Source organism: Lynx rufus, unplaced genomic scaffold (genome assembly GCF_022079265.1).
Source record: "Lynx rufus isolate CCGP_SWC_20201006 ecotype Redwood Valley unplaced genomic scaffold, mLynRuf1.p SCAF_2, whole genome shotgun sequence".
Classification (NCBI taxonomy): Eukaryota; Metazoa; Chordata; class Mammalia; order Carnivora; family Felidae; genus Lynx; species Lynx rufus.
Genome location: NW_025814834.1, coordinates 95,172,746 through 95,190,474, shown reverse-complemented (window position 1 = coordinate 95,190,474; position 17,729 = coordinate 95,172,746). Strand labels below are relative to the sequence as shown.

General features: G+C 37.0%; 1 protein-coding gene across 1 annotated transcript in view; it reads right to left on the bottom strand.

The window, feature by feature from the left end:
- The window catches only part of ZRANB3 (zinc finger RANBP2-type containing 3), a 303,611-nt gene that overhangs the window by 56,991 nt on the left and 228,891 nt on the right, over positions 1–17,729 (bottom strand). Inside the window, exons 12-13 of the mRNA XM_047084772.1 lie at positions 5,096–5,215; positions 2,058–2,177 (exon numbers count right to left, since the gene is read on the bottom strand). Of these exons, the coding sequence (XP_046940728.1) occupies positions 2,058–2,177; positions 5,096–5,215 (240 nt within the window). The remainder of the gene's footprint in view (positions 1–2,057; positions 2,178–5,095; positions 5,216–17,729) is intronic.

Here is a 17,729-nt window from a genome sequence, read left to right as displayed (position 1 = left end):
TAACACAACTGAATTTTTTGTGCAATTGCATGTTACATCAGTCTGAAACAGTGTGACATGAATAAGTATTAAGTCTTGTTTTATAATCAATATATGAGAAATAATACAAATATCCTCAAAGAATGTGTCCAAAAATACATGATCTTAAAGTTGAAAGGCTGAGTGAAATGTGAATGGTGCTTAAGTTGTTGCCACACAGTAGTAAAGGATGTTATGAGGTTGACAGAAATACCTACCATCCGTTGACAGAATCATCTAATCCACACTGTTGTTCACATGCACTGGAACTTCCATTGGAGAATGACTTTGGCAACTGCTGTGCTGCTATTTTTTGTTACCTTCAAATATTTTTATATCACATAACAATGTCAAACTAGCATTCATTAGATGGGGGCAGGAGTTCTCACTAAAGATGTATCACTTTGGAACAGAAGTTAGAAGTGATAAAAACATGGTGAACCAAATAGCCATCAAGCTAAACTGTGCTGCTATTTAGGTCAGGAAACACCACAAAATGTTAGAGATGATGCTGAAGAATAAGAAGGAGTATTTAAAGAGGGATGGACACTTTTAAGCATCATATGACCATACAAGAATAAAGGGGAAATATGGTGGCAAGACCCACGTCCCTCTGAGATACTACTAAACTATAATGGAAGATTCACATGCCCTAAGAACACAGCCCTTTCTACTTTCCTTTATGCCTATGGACATACAAGGATTCAGGTATACAAATTTTGAATTACAGCAGGTCTTCAGGAATAAAGCCTTGAATAAAATACTGGTGCCCTATACAATCTTAATTTCAAAAAGTCTTTTTATCAAGCAGATCCTTCTGTGTGGCTTCCTCCAACCTTTCTTCTCCCATGCTATGAGCACTCCATTTTTAAAGATCTTTGTGAGGATACTCTCTCTGGCTAGAATATTTTAACAGACATAAAACTCAGATGACCAGAAGTTTCATCCAACATGGGGGAAATGCTGAGACACTCCTCCTTTTGGTTAGAACTCCTAGTGAGTTCTGGAACTTCTTCATTGTCATGGAGTTTCTCTGTACAATTTTATAGATGTCAATTAGCTTGCTAAAAGCAGGTCTCTGGCCCTGGTTTAGATTCCACAGTCTAGAGAAGATGCCAGATATGCTCTTTACCAGGTTGGACGCACCTCAATATGCTCAACTCCTTTTCCCTATGTTACGTTTCCTGGCTTAGACATTACATCAAAATATTGTGGAATGTTAGTAGAAAAAAAGTCCAGAAGGATCCCCCTTACATGGCGTGGTGTGGTCTTCCACAAGAGCCATCTGGTTTTTATTTCTTTGTAACAGAACACCTGATTTTTAGTGTGACTAGACAAAACAAAGGCTACTTTCTCCTGCTTTCCTGGAAGTTAGTTGTAACCATGGGCTAACTGCAGGTGAATGGGCTGCAGCGTGCCTTTCTCCAGTCAGCTGCCTGGATCACAGGTATGTGGAAGAACTCCAGCAGCTCTCTTAAGTAAGAGATAACGTGCTAGGAGTGGCAGAGCAGAAAGACAGGAGAAGCTTAAGACCTAAGGACTTTGTGGAACCACCATGCAAACCTTGGACTGTCTACGTAAGAGAACAAACTTTGTGTATTTGAGTCATTCTTAATTTGGGTTCTCATTTACTTCTAGCCAAACCCAATCTTAAGGGTCAAACCAGGGACACTCAATAAAAAGTTCTCAGACAGAAGAGTTCTTTTCCCTTAGGCCACCTTGCCTCGGAAGCTCTGGTAAAACCAAGTAAGATGTGTGCTATAGGAAATGAAAGGAAATTCTATGCAAATTAAAAGTAAGAAAAAAAAAAAAGGTCACGGAAAAGTATTACAATCAAATTAGCTATACTCATCTAGACAATTCTTTCCTTGAAAATTTAGGAAGCTTTGAGTCAAAAGTGTTGAGGTCTCTCTCAAATATTCTCCAAAGTAGAATATTTATTACACTTTTATCTTGATATAAAGCTATAATTATGGTTAATGACCTTTTTATTATCTTAATGACATTTCATTATCAAATTAACACCTGAAATTTCTTACCTGGCCAGCAGCCTGAATGCTTAGGATAGCCACACGAGTATCAGGATCTTTTTGAAACTGATTAACTAGATGTATTCTTTCTGAAGACGGAACACTTCCATCTATCCTAATGTAGCGTGTCTAGTATCAACAAGGGAGATGGCAACATTAGCACAAACCCCGATGCAACTATCTCATTTTATATAGTTTATACCTGATTTTTATGCTCACATAACAAAACAGAAATGGGTTAAGATGAAAGGTTAGTAAATGTTATATAAGAAGAATCTTAACCAAATTTCTTAATACTTCTTATAACAATTCCATATTTTTAAATCTTTTAATCTACTTGAGGGTAGGATCTGTGTCTAATTCATCTTCATACCATCAATGCCAAGTGAATGCCGTGTATAAAACAGGGCTCCATAAATCATCACTGAACTAATGTCTTCAGTAAAATTCTATGAAAATTCACATGCAAACTTTAAATGACAGATCAGGCTAACTTCAAAGTTACAGGCTCACTAATTCTAAAATAAAAATAAAGCCAGACAGGGGAGAAGGGAGAAAGAGGATTTTACCCCCATTATTAAGGATTCATGAAGAATAGTGCATTTATTTCTGAAGTATTTCAATATTAATTGGGAAAATAGCTTTTTTAGAGTACCATTTGAATTCATTTTTTTTCACATTTCTAAATTTAAAAGAAATATGTGATAAGGTCATCTCCATTGAGTTGGGGAACCAAGACACTCACACACATTTTTTAAAAGTAGGGAAACATTAAGTGCTAAATTGAACAGTGCTGTCTTTTAGGGATGATTTGGGCTGGGTAAAGGGGAGCAATCAGTGTGTGTGAGAGTAGTTAAAAATGACTCATTACTCAACTTTCTAAAATTCAGTAGAAGTCCTGAATTTCAAATAGTAGTCTCATTTGTATAAGCACTTTTATGGACAACACAGCCTTAAATAGTCAAGACATATAAATATTCACTTTCACAAGGAAATATTTAAGTTAATCATTAAATAGAATGTATCATATTAACTTTGTATGTCTTCGCAAACATATAAATTCATCAGTGATCAATTTAAAATCCAATGAGAGAGATTATAAGATCTTCTGACAGTCTTTCTAAAGAAAATACACACAGTCAGGCTAGACAGAGTTTGGGAGAAATTTGCCTCCAACCCATGACTACCTATCATTTTTAAATGTTAGTGATGTTAAATGGGATTCTAAACACATCAGTAAAGCAGAAGTGGGGAGAAGAGACAGACTGCCATACTTAGAATAGATCCCAGTAATTTTAAGGATTTAAGTTTAATGGAATCAGAATAAGAAAATATTATGAATTTAATTTTATTCCCCAATCATTTAAAAATATTTCTAAGATTAATTAACTCTTTCTCAAAGGGTGTTTTAAAAATACTGTATGGTAATTAGGGGCACCTGGGTGGCTCAGTCAGTTAAGTGTCTGACTTAAGCTCAGGCCATGATCTCATGTTTACTGAGTTTGAGCCCCATATCAGGCTCTGATGTCAGGGTGAGCCCACTTCAGATCCTCTCTCTCTCTGCCCCTTCCCCACTTGCACTCTCTCTCAAAAATACATAAACATTTTAAAAAATACTATATGAGAGGCGCCTGAGTGGCTCAGTTGGTTAAGCGTCTGACTTTGGCTCAGGTCATCATCTTGAGGTTGGTGAGTTTGACCCCCGTGTGGGGCTCAGTGCTGACAGCTCAGAGCTTGGAGGCTGCTTCAGATTCTGCGTCTCCCTCCCTCCCTCCCTCCCTCCCTCCCTCTCTCTCTCTCTCAAAAATAATTATTAAAAAAATTTTTTAAAAAAGGAATCAATATTTAAAAAAATACTACGATAATCAACGTGAGAACACCTTTTCACAGATAGCACTTTATTATGTTATCATAAATCTGTCTGTGAAGGAAACATGAGAATTACTTCTTTGGTAATGTTAATAAACAGACTGCCAAATGCTCATAATATATATACAAAGTTTTAAAAAACATGGCTTAAGGGGCGCCTGGGTGGCGCAGTCGGTTAGGCGTCCGACTTCAGCCAGGTCACGATCTCGCGGTCCGTGAGTTCGAGCCCCGCGTCGGGCTCTGGGCTGATGGCTCAGAGCCTGGGGCCTGCTTCCGATTCTGTGTCTCCCCCTCTCTCTGCCCCTCCCCCGTTCATGCTCTGTCTCTCTCTGTCTTAAAAATAAATAAACGTTGGAAAAAAAAATTAAAAAAAAAAAATAAATAAAATAAAAATAAAAATAAAAAACATGGCTTAATTCCTCCATGTAAAAAATCTACCTACACAGGCAAGTGGTTCTGCCACTCCATGTATATTAAGCTCACACAATTTGTCAGGAAATTTCTTCGCAGTTTCTGAGCATCTCCAAAAGCCCTCAGCACATAAAGAGAGATGACAGATTTAAACTCTGAAAGAAAAAATGGCAGATGCTGTCTCTGATAAGACTGTTGGGGAATTAGGTGAACCCAGGAAAATGCAGTTAAGGCCAGCAGGTTTGGAGAGCTTACCTGATACCGTACCTGGGCCATATGTTTCACATTCCCCTGTACTAAATCTTCCAGGCAACATACTCTGTTTAAAGTTTAAAAGGTATGACTGCAGTTGGGCACTAAAATTGGCTGAATTCATTCTCTGTTTCCCCTCAACATCACCCATGTTCTAAGGCTGCCTTGAGGGTAAATAAGAATTTTAATTTTTAACTGTCTACATCAGTCTCAAATGGTGTGTCCAGTAACAATACTGAAATTCACAATATAGGCTATCAAGTCAGCATATTTTAGTCAACCCAGATAATTAGATTAGTGGAAAATTATAAGCCTGGAAGAAAAGAAAAAATTTAATAGTGTATCATCAACATAATAGTAATATATAATATTAGTGTAATTTGCAAGAAGAAAATCTAATAATAATATACCATCATTTACAGAAGGCCAAAAAACCTCAATTACAAGACTACAATTGATGTTTATTGTATTAAAAATCTGCATCCTAAAAAGTATTTCATAGAAAAATAACATACCTTGTTTTCTATGACTGCTTCTGTGCAAGCTTGGAGCATGCTTAAATGATGAGCAAACACCAGAAATTTAAGTGAATCGTTCTGAAGCATCATCTTAATATAGTCCTTTACAGCACCTGCCTAGATATTAAAAGTTAAACCTCCATTAATGTCATACAAATCTTTATTTGAAAAATCATGTCACTTACGTCACTTTCTTTTCATAAAGCATGAAAAACTTTTCAGAAGTCAGTAAGTTTTTATGAACTAAGTGCTTTGCTCTGAAGGTAGCCTAAGGAAACAGAGGCCCACATTTAAGGGGAAAAGGGAAAAAGAGACACAAGGGAGGGAATAAAAACAAACAAACAAACAAAAACACCTTGAGAAGTAAAACAAGAACAAGTCAAGAATGAGAAGAAAAAGTTCCAATGGAAAAGAGGTAGTCAATTAGGCTATGGCCAAAAAGGAGGTGGTGGTTTTGTTTAGAAGCTCATTTTCAAGAAAGCTCATATAAAAGACTACGTGGAATAGGGTTAAGGAGGAAATGAATGAACAGCACTTTTTTTTTTTTTTTTAAGAGAAGACTATAAATTAAGAAAGCTGGGACTGGAGCGTAAGGGTTAAGGAAAGTTGATTCATTTGTTTTTTTAACTAAGAAGCTTAGGTAGGTTTAGAAATAGGGCATTTAAAGTGTAGACAGGCTAATGGAAATGGACAATGAGGGGATCTAAGCTTGTCTCCAAGAAGCAGAAGGTTGTAGAAGAGGCTGAAGTGACAGGAGGAAGGGAACAGGAGGGAGGTCAAGAGCACAGAAGGACATATGGAGAAACTGTGAAGGAGAAAGGAGAAAATGAAGATAGCTCAGATTAAAAAGACTTTTCTCTCTTTTTTTAAAAGTTTATTCATTTATTTTGAGAGAGAAGACAGTGAGTGAAAGCATGCCAGCAAGAGGGAAGGGGAAGTGTGCAGAGAGAGAGCAGATGAGAGAAAATCCCAAGTAGGCTCCATACTATCAGCAAGGAGCCCGATGTTGGGGCTCAAACATATGAACAGTGAGATCATGACCTGAGCCAAGATCAAGAGATGAGTAACAGACTGAGCCACCCAGGTGCCCCTAAAAAGGCTTTTCTTAGTTAACTTGAGGACAAGTTATCTATTAAGAATGAGTAATCAATGTGAGATGAATTAAATAGGAATCAAATTTAAAGCATCAATTTAATCTAAAACACAAATGTAGTCTCTTAACTATTAAAAGCTAGTTAGATCGCTCAGTCGGTTGGGTGAACAACTCTTGACTTTGGCCCAGGGCATGATCTCACAATTTGTGAGTTCAATCAAGCCTTTCGTCTGGCTCTGTGCTGACAAGGCGGAGTCTGCTTGGGATTCTCTCTCTCTCTCTTTGCCCCTCCCCTGCTCAAGCATGTACTCTCACTCTCTCTCTCTCTCTCAAAATAAATAAACATAAAAAAACTAGTTAGAAATTTTGGGAAAAGAGAGCAGGCTGAACACGTTTAACCTAGACTCCCTCTAAATGCTGTATGTATGTATGTATGTATGTATTATATATTTACTGTTTGTTTATTTATTTAGAGAGAGACAGAATGTGAGCAGGAGAGGGGCAGAGAGAGAGGGAGTAAGAGAATCCCAAACAGGCCCTGAGCTCTCAGTGCAGAGCCTGGACATGGGGCTCGATCTCATGAAGTGCAATATCATAACCTGAGGTGAAATCAAGAGTCTGACGCTCAATCAACTAAGCCACCCAGGCACCCCTCAATGTTGTATTTAAAAGACAGCAAAGCATACAGAGAACTCAAGAGGAATTAATAGTGACAAAACTTTGGAAATTAGAAAGTAGACAGATGCTTAGTAACTAATTAGCCAACCTGACAGCTCCTAAGGTGGAAGTATGGAAAGTTGACAAGCAAGAGGTTTAGAATAGAGGTAATGTAAAAAAGGCTTAGGCAATGGTGCTAAGGGAAGTGAGGTTGGGGGTGTGGCTACAACAGGAGGATTGGTCAAAATAATATTTGAGGAGTTGATCATGTACCAACACTGATCTAGATATTCTCCTATTCCTATTCCACACAATAGAGTACTTCTCCAACCTACTCTGGCAGAAAGCAAGAGATTTATTTTCTAGAGAGCATAAAACAGAAGGTATATGGATAAAGGAATCCTACAATGATGGTAGGCTATTCTACAAAAATCATAGGGATTAAATAAAAGTTACATAATAAATGTGGAGATCTGCCCTTCTCTCTCAGCCTTCTCATCCTCCCACTTCTCCAAAAAGACAAAGAGGCCCATGCCTTCTACACAGGAGAGGAGAATCATATAAATTGATTATATTCTAGGGAATGTGACAAGCCAAAAAGACTAAAGAGTCTAATATTGAGGGTTCCTCAACAAGACATCCAGTCAGATCATCCTTTATTGAAGGCCATAGTCTATAAGTCATAACCATGTACAGTTTCCAGTCAGTGTAACTAGAAGAGATTACATTTGTAAGACAACAGGATGCTCTAAAAAAGGAGTGACTAAGAGGGAAAGGGGCGGAAATACTCTTGGAAGTTAAAAATCTAACAGTAGAAATTAAAAATTCACTGGTTATGAAGCCAAGAAAATCTTCCAGGAAGTAGATGAAAAATTATAATAGAGTAAATATAAAAGTATAAGAAAATCAGAGAACCAAACCAAGACGGCAATACATGAATAATAAAATTTCTAGATACAACAGAGAAAACAGAGGAAAGAAAATAATCAGAGAAATAAAAAAAAAAAAAGTTTTATAAAACTTAAGGGCAGGAGTTTTCAAAATGGAAAATGGAATAGGTCCTCTGAGGATCCATGGATGAAAATGGACCTAGAGTGTGGTCCATCATCAAGAAACTTTAGAACACTGGGAACAAAGAAATAATTCTTTAAGCATCCAGGGAAGGGAGGAAAATAATTAAAACAAAAGACTTGAAGTGCATTGGATTTCTCAATATCTGTAGTAATTCTGAGAAAATGATTCCTTTCTTCCTTCCTATCTTTCTTTTCTTCCTTCCTTTCTTTTTCTCTTTCTTCTTTCTTTTTCCTTCCTTTCTTTTTCTCTTTTCTTTCTTTCTTTCTTTCTTTCTTTCTTTCTTTCTTTCTTTCTTTCTTTCTTTCTTTCAAGAGGGCATGAGTGGGAGAGGGGCATAGGAAGAGGGAAAGAGAGAATCCGAAGTTTCTCTCAAGATGTGGGGCTTGATCTCATGACCATGAGGTCATGATCTGAACCAAAACCAAGCGGCTCAGTCAGTTAAGCGTCCGACTTCGGATCAGGTCATGATCTCACAGTTTGTGGGTTTGAGCCCTGTGTTGGACTCTGTGCTGACAGAGCCTGGAGCCTGCTTCAGATTCTGTGTTTCCCTCTCTGCCCCTCCCCTGCTCACACTCTGTCTCTCTTTCTCAAGAATAAATAAAACATTTAAGAAAAAAAAGTTAGATGCTTAACTGACTGAACCACCCAGGCACCCTGAGAAAATGATTTATAATTAAGAATTATACCCAGCCAAATTAAAAATCAGGAATAAAAGTAGAATAAAGCTATTTTCAAATACACAGAAACTCAAATAATTGATGACAGCTAAAGACACAAAGCAAGCAGTAATACAAACCAAGAAGCAATATAAACATGTTGCTGAGGGATTTGAAGTAAATATTAAAAGAAAACCAAAAAACAGCTAAAAGAACAGAAAGTGGTTGCCTCTGGGGAATAAGTTCAGAAGACATATTTTTTGAAATAGCTGTTTTTCTTCATTAAACTAGGATCGTATATAGCTTTGGCAATAATAAAAAAAAAATTTTAACAGGGACATTTCCAAATTGAAAAGTACCTATTTAAAATTAATGCACACAACTATAAACTCATAGGACTGATTTTGCACGCTACATTTTGTGTGTATACATTTTCCAAACAATAGAAATTCATCACACAATGAGACTTAATGGAGGCCATTAAGAACTTTAGCCTTGGATTTCAGTGCCTCAGAGAGTGAAATGAAGTACTCTCAAACTAAAGAGCTATAAATTCCAGATACGTTGCCATGGTAACTGAACCACTTTAATAAACCGCTTGTTTGGCTAAAGAGCTGTATTTACTGTGATAAGTCTTTCAAAAAAACACACGTCAAGTTGGAGTATTTTTTAGGTACATTCATTTACCATCCATTGCAGACTTAGAAATTATACAACCACTGTATCCCCAGTTTCAGATGCATTCCCTGCCTGAGCAAGCTATTTCTGCCAGAGTCCCCTCCACTGGTATCACCCCTTCCTCATTACAATCAGAAACTGCTGATGCCAAAGCCCAAGCGTCCTGTTTCCCACTCCTAATCACTGGTTTAGAAAGGCTTATGGTTAATATTAATATTGCAAGTTCAATTATATAATGGGCTAAACAGTCTATTGGGACTAGCCTAGTAACTTAAAAATCATTGTGACCTTGCTTCCTAGAGAAAGAGAACCAAAATATCTATGTAACAACCTTTAGGATTTCCATTAGGTTCTTACAAGGGGACTGCAAATGACTGCATTTTAAAATGTACCATACAAGCATGTTAACTGTTCTGATTTTATTTGAATTAAAACTGTCACTGCATTGTCATATTTTACATTATCTGGGCAGGAAGTTGCTTTCAAACTATCTTAAGTGTGAATTATGTGGAATGGCAGGTCCCAATCAGTATTTTGGTTATGCAAGTTCAGGTTTTGCAGAAGTTGCAAAAAATTTATGTATTCACAATCTTACTTTGCTGAAACTGTCTGTTAGTCCAAGCTCTAGTTTAAATAATGAAGACCATACATCTCATTTAAAGAAATTCAGAAATGAAGAGAATATAATATATGCTAATATTTGTTTCTTAAATTGGTTTTAGTGAATAGGTAGGTGTACATCATAATTTTTGAAGTAAAAGTAGTTAAAGAAAAGCCTCAAGCACATTAAAGACCTGATGAAATTTACTTGATTTTAAATTGTCAGCTTTTAATCAAATGATAAAAGGGAGAAACAAAGAATGAAAAAAACCATCAAATCTGCATTATGACAGAGACTCTGTCCATGAGCAAATATTAGTTTGGCTTCCCTCGTCCCTCTTCTTGACTAGGCCTCAGCCTGTCCTGGCCAGGTCTACACAGCCAAGGCTCAGCAAGAATCCTGCTGAGTCAGTTTATCAAGAAAGCCCCTACCCTTGCTACCTGATCAACCCTTGATATCTGATTAAGTTCCTCATCCCCCACTTATGATGTTTAAGCCCTTGGCCTTCTTGAGCAAGAATCTCCCTAGCCTTAATGTCTCTTCTTAGTAATTTTGCATCCACTGACCCCCTTCATGTTGCAGGGTGGCTAAATCCCCACTGGTTCTTGTTGAATTCAGAGTTGAGCAGTCTCTCTCCACAACTGTAAGAGGGTTGACTCCTTTGCAATGATCTTGAATGAAGTCTTCCTTACTATTTTAATAAGTATCAGAATGATTTTTTTATTTAGCTGCTACAAATTCCAGCTAAAGGAGTATGAGCATAAAAGAAGCTCCTCCTTAAATTCTTAAGTCCTTAGGCCCCAGAGCAAATGCAGTTTTATTTAGATATAGGGTGGCCATGTGCTTTAAGGAAAGTTCTTCGAGCTCTTTTAAATCAACACAGGGTGAATTGTGATTGGTCTATGCAAGCCTAGCACTTCCATTCTCTCTGCAAGTGACTCTAATAAGAAATGGGAGAAGTCTGCAGGGGCTTTCCAAAAAAATCCTCACTGACAAAGGGACCCTTAGGAAGGCTTTTTCTTGCTTTGGGCATTATGGTCTGTACATGGTATAAGGAAGAGCAGCAGCCATCTTGGGGCCTAAGGAAGCCATTAAGAACAAGCAGCAACCTAGCAAAGACAAAGCAGAAAGACAGAAGAAGCTGGGTTCTTTCAACAAACAAATAAACAAAAACACAAAAAACCCACAATACCTTTATTTGGATATAATTCACATACCATTAACTTCACCCATTTGAAGTGTGTAGTTCAATGGCTTTTAGTTTTATCCACAGAGATGTGCATCCATCACCATAGTCAATTTTAGAATATTTTCATTATCCTACAAAGAAACCCTTCATCTCTTAGCCATGATATCCCCACCATGGTCTCTGCCTCACCCCCTAGCTCTAGACAAACACTAATCTACTTTCTGTCTCTATGAATTGGACTATTTTGGACATTTCACATAAAATAATACAATGCAATCTTTTATGACTGGCATCTTTATTAGCATAAGGTTTTCAATCCATGTTGCACCACATGTTGGTATTTAATTTCATTTTATTGCCATATAACATTCCATTGTATGGATATATCACATTTTATTTGCCCATTCACCAGTTGATATCCTCTCTGCTTCTTTTGTTTTTATACATTTGTCTTGTTCACTTCATAGTATTTATTAATTTACCTGTGATAGTTGATTTAACCTTTACTCTTTAAAATTATCTTATAAGAGGAAAGTATGAAAGTAAAAGGGAATATGCATTGCTTATTCACCCCCAACCCACCCTGTCCCGCCCCACAGACCATCACAAAAGAAAGGCTAGAAATGTGCCTTCTGCTATCCCTTCCATTGGCCCATGGCTCTTAATTTAGAAATCACTTTATCAGCCTGAAAAGATATTTTCAAATCTGTAGTAAATATTTTCAAATCCAGTAGAAGACAGCCTTCAGGAGAAGAATGGTAGTTCCATATTATGATATCAGTATTTTGGACATTTCACTGAGCCCCATGCCAAAAAAAATAATAGTTTCACTTCCAAAGAAGGTTTGAGTGAACTACTGTTAAGTGTTTTCTTATTTCTAGCCATGTTTCTTTCTTTTTTATCATTTCATTTAATTTTTTTCATCATAAGTGTACTCTTTAATCCCTATTCCAAATGTCTCCCATCCCTCCACCCACCTCCCCTCTACTAACCATCAGTTTTGTTCACTATAGTTAAGAGTCTGTTTCTTGGTTTGTCTTTTTTTCTTCTTCTATTTCTTTTTAAAAAATTATTTATTTATCTATTTATTTATTTAATGTTTTTATTGCTTTTTGAAGGAGAGAGAGACAGAGCATGAGTGGGGGAGGAGCAGAGAGGGAGGAGACATAGAATCTGAAGTAGGCTCCAGGCTCTAAGCTGTCACCACAAAGCCCAATGCGGGGCTCAAACTCATGAACTGTGAGATCATGACCTGAGCCGAAGTCTGATGCTTAACTGACTGAGCCACCCAGGCACCCCTAAATTTATTTTTTTAATTTACATCCAAGTTAGCATATAGTGCAACAATGATTTTGAGTAGACTCCTTACCACCCCTTATCCATTTAGCCCATCCCCCCTCCTACAACTCCTCCAGTAACCCTCTGTTTGTTCTCCATATTTAAGAGTCTCTTATGTTTTGTCCCTCTCCCTGCTTTTATATTATTTTTGCTTCCCAGCCCTTATGTTCAACTGTTTTGTCTTAAATTCCTCATATGAGTGAGGTCATCTGATTTTGTTTTTCTCTAATTTCACTTAGGATAATACCCTCTAGTTCCATTCACGTCATTGCAAATGGCAAGATTTCATTCTTTTTGATTGCAAAGTAATACTCCATTGTATATATATACACCACATCTTCTTTATCTATTCATCCATTGATGGATATTTGGGCTCTTTCCATACTTGGGCTATTGTTGATAGTGCTGCTATAAACATTGGGGTGCATGTGTCCCTTCAAAACAGAATACCTGTATCCCTTGGATAAATACCTAGTAGTGCAACTGCTGGGTCATAGGTATTTCTATTTTTAATTTTCTGAGGAACCTCAATACTATTTTCCAGAGTGGCTCCACCAGTTTGCATTCCCATCAGCAGTGCAAAGGAGATTCTCTTTCTCTGCATCTTTGCCAACATCTTTTGTTGCCTGAGTTGTTAATGTTAGCCATTCTGACAGGTTTAAGGTGGTATCTCATTGTGGTTTTGATTTGTATTTCCCTGATGATGAGTGAAGTTGAGCATTTTTTCATATGTCAGTTGGCCATCGGGATGTCTTCTTTGGAGAAGTGTCTATTCATGTCTTTTGCCCATTTCTTCACTGGATTATTTGTTTTTTGGGTGTTGAGTTTGATAAACTCTTGGTTTGTCTCTCCTTTTATTCCTTTGCTTGTTTGTTTTGTTTCTTCAATTCCACATATGAATGAGATCATATGGTAATTTTCTTTCTCTGAATGACTTATATCATTTAGCATTATATTCTCTAACTCTATCCATGTCATTGCAAATGGCAAGGTTTCATTTTTTTATGGTTGAATCATATTCTGCGTGTGTGCGTGTGTGTGTATGTGTGTGTGTGTGTATGTGTACCACATCTTCTTTATCCATTCATGTACGGATGGACACTTGGGCTGCTTCCATAATTTCGCTATTGTAAATAATGCTGCAAGAAACACAGGGGTGTGTGAGTTAGTGTTTTTGTATTTTTTGGGTAAACACCCAGTAATGTGATTATTGGATCACAGGATAATTCTATTCTTAACTTTTTAAGAGAAACCTCCTTACTGTTTTTCAGAGAGGCTGTACCAGTTTGTATTCCTGCCGACAGTGCAAGAGGTTTCCTTTTACTCTACATCCTCACCAACACTTGTTTCTTGTGTTTTTTATTTCAGCCATTTTAATAGGTACATTTCCCTGATGATGAGTGATGTTGAGCATCTTTTCATGTGTCTTTTGGCCATCTGTAGGTCTTCTTTGCACATTTTTACCTTTTGTTGCTTTCATTCATCCTCATTTCCTTTCTTTTTGTCATGAGAGGTATTTCTTCTTTTCTCTAAGGCAAATCTCTCCATCTGTGATTCCAAACTTAACCATTTCTGCCACCTCAAAATTCCTGCATGACTCCTCCCTCTCAAATGGAAATGTCTCCACCTTTATTAAAAGCCTTCCTCCAGACCACATGGCCATAGAGCTAATATACTATCTCTTTCTTCCTCTACAAGGATAACATTATTGTTTTATTTGCACTTTATTATTACCAACCATATCCTTACTAAAGAACAAGAGGCCAAATGTGCCTGGTTTAGAGCCAGAGTCCCTTTCTTACACAAAAGAACTGGCACAGGACAAGGTTCTCTTCAGTCTCATAACGCCCCGATCCCTGTGCAGCAGGGAATACTGCAGTGGCCTCATTATACATCACTGCATATTATAAATAGGATCCTACCTGTGTGAAGCTGCTGAGGCAAGACAGCAAAGAGGAAATGCACTCTGCGCATAATGGACAAGTGTTTAGAGCAGTTTGCCTTCTAAAAAGTTTTTAAGGCACTAAGGAATGCTCTCATCCCCAAAGTGACAAGAAATTTTAAATTATGGGTTGGTTTAATCATTTTTATAGAAAAGGTACTGGCATTTCTCTTAAAAGGTTTTCGGTAAAATGAGGTGTTGCAATATACCAGAAAAACACTGAGAATTGGCCAAACCATACCATTTACATCTGTCCTTTTTTCCTAGGAAAGTACTATGCTGATCCTAAATCTAAAGAATTTGTTCATTTTAACCCATTGTATTCTCAACAAATATTACAAAGCAATAAAAGTAATGATATAGAAGAAGAAAAGTAATTGTCATGATCTGGGATCATTCACTAATTGACTTTTTACCAGTAACATTATTTTACCTTCATTTCCTTTGTTTAGTGTCACTGCTGTTAGCCTAGACTACCAGTGTGGCATCCCAACTGAATTCCCTGCTTACAGGCTTGTTCCTTCCAGTGCATTCTCCACATAGCTATAGTTCTTTTCCCAAGGCACAAATCCAATCATTTTACTCTATTTTACTCTCTACCTCATTGCTCAGAACCCTTAGGACAAACTATAAACTATGATCTTTATGACAGGGTTACCGCTCTCTCTGATCTTCAACTAGTCTCAGAATTCCTCCCTGACACTTCATGTTTTGGCTATGATGACCTACTTTTGATTCCCTAAATATGCCTTTTCTGGCCAATCTTTGTGAGTTTGCACAAACTATTCATCTGTCTTGACATACACTCTATCAACCCCAACCGATTCCCATTTCACTTCCCCTCTACTCTAGTTGGCTAAATCACACTTGATTGCTTGGGATATCTTTTCTGAACTCTCAAGACTGGGATACATGTCTTTATCCAAAGTGCTCCCAACATATCTTGTTTTTAATTTAAACATTAAATATACTGGGCTGTAGTTGAACATTTATTTTACTGTCTTCTCCAACAGACTGCAAGTTCCTTCAAAGATAGACAATGTATCTTGTTCAACATTCCTTCCTTCCTATCACCAAGCATGATCCTTGCTAGATAGCAAGCACTCAATAAATATTTGTTGAATAAGTCATGAAAACACATAACCAAAAAAAGGAAGTCTCAACACTAGTATGCATATAACATAGTAGCCAATTTATAATCTGTGGTATTCCAAAAGTTCATTTATAAATTGGTTTGGTAGCACTCTGAAACATTTTTTCATAGAAACATTATCACATGTAGTCTAAAACTAGCTACTTCCTCCAAAGTCTATTTCATCTATAATGTAGCCAAACTGTATTATTTAGAGTTACTACAGACCCTGACTGTTGGATATCACTAATGCTGGGGAAAATGTATTAAGAATTCCAACTCAGCAATGCCATGAATTATTTCTGGCTGCTGTCCAGAAATAGAAATACAGAGTTCCAGTTTACATAGGTAGTTGAGGACAAAGCTTCTAACAGGAAGGAATGAAAAAGGACTAAACACCGGGAATTAGGGTAGCAAGGACTGCTGCCATTAATCTTTGGGAACATTTCCAGTCTGGGGAAAACTGACTTTTCCTCGCCTTTCTCTCCTTTCAAGGATCCTAGGAATCAGGTGCCAATTTTCTACTGATTGCTGATACTTGTCTGACATCCAACTAGGATTTTTCACCACAGATTTGAAATTATCTAAAAGGTTCTCATATATACTCTTTCTACAGAAGCAAGCATTTTGTACTCAGTAACAAGTACTTAGAAAGCTAAGCAAGCAAGCAAACAAGAAAAAAACAGCTATTAAATCTTGGAAAAACAACAGTTGTCAAACAAAAGAAATGTAATTATAGCTCAACTGTGAAATGTTTAACAAAGTCATTATATTGTAAACAATGAACACTGATCAAACCAAAAATTTTAACATGGCAAAATGGAGCAGGGGAAATGTGTTGCAAATATTTTCTTCCCATCTGTATTTTACATTTTCATTTTCCTAACAAAACAGGTAGAGGAAGAATCCCAAGCAGGCTCTCGTTGTCAGTGCAAAGCCCGACGCAGAGCTCAGTCTCACAAACCCCAAGATCATGACCTGAGCTGAAATCAGAGTCCCGTGCTTAACGGACTGAGCCACTCAAGCACCCCTCAGGTAACTTTTTATCTATGGTGCAAAACAATGGTCCAAGGCTCATTTTTCCCCCTATGGATATTCAATTGTCTCAACAGTATTCTTTGAAAAGACTATCATTTCCCTATTGAGTTATCTCATTCCCTAACATCAATTGACAATCTATATGAAGGTCTATTTCTGGACTCTCTTTTTTGGTTCACTAATCTAAATGGCTATCCTTATGCCAATTATCACAAAGTCTTAATTACTGTAACTTTATTCTAAGTATTTATATCATGCAGTATGCGTCTTTCAACTTTGTTCAGGATTAATTTGGCTAAAGTTAAGTCCTTTGTGCTGCCTCATAAATTTTACATGCAGCTTGTTAGTTAATTTCTACAAAAGACTACAGGGATTTTGATTAGCATTGCAGTGAAAATATAAGTTAATTTACAGAGAAACGGGATCTTAACAATATTGAATCCTCTAATTCATGAACATGATCTACCTTGCCATTTATTTAAGCTTGCTTTGTATTCTCTAGACCATGTGTTGTAGTTTTCAGTTATATTTTGTTGAATTTATCTCAAAGTAGGTAATGTTTATTGATGTTATTGCAAATTGTATTTTTTAAATTTGAACTTGCAATTTTTTATTGCCAGTATATAAAACTACAAATGATTTTTGTATTTGAACATGAATCCTGCAACCTTGATAAATTCACTCAGTTCTAGTGGCTTCAAGTGTTCTTGGATTTTCCATGCAGACAATCATGTTGTCTGCATACTTCTTCCTTTTCAATCTGTGTACCTTTTATTTGTTTTTCTAGCCTTATTACACAGTTATAAGAACAATGTTAAACCAAACAATGTTGGACAGAAGTGGTGAGAACAGATTCTCTTGTAATGTTCTAGATTTTAAGGGAATAGCATTCTGTCTTTGAGCATGAAGAATGATGTTAATTGTAAGTTTTTCATAAATGCCTTTTATTCAGATGATAAAGTCCTTTTCTATTCCTTGTTTGCTGAGAGATTTTATTATAAATGAATGTGGCAAGGCAACTGTTTGAGCTCTGAGGCTGAGGATAAGGAGATATGCTACTGGCTGAGAAGGGTTGGATAGGACCCAAGTGAGGCTGGAGAATGGGCTCCACATTTGCCTGGATTTTCTGGTCAGGCTTACTAGATGATCAGGTCTGGGTGCTATGTTCGGTTATAGATGGAGTAATGAATTCGTTTCCCTGCCCTGGCAGGGCAGCAAGACAGGACCCACAGA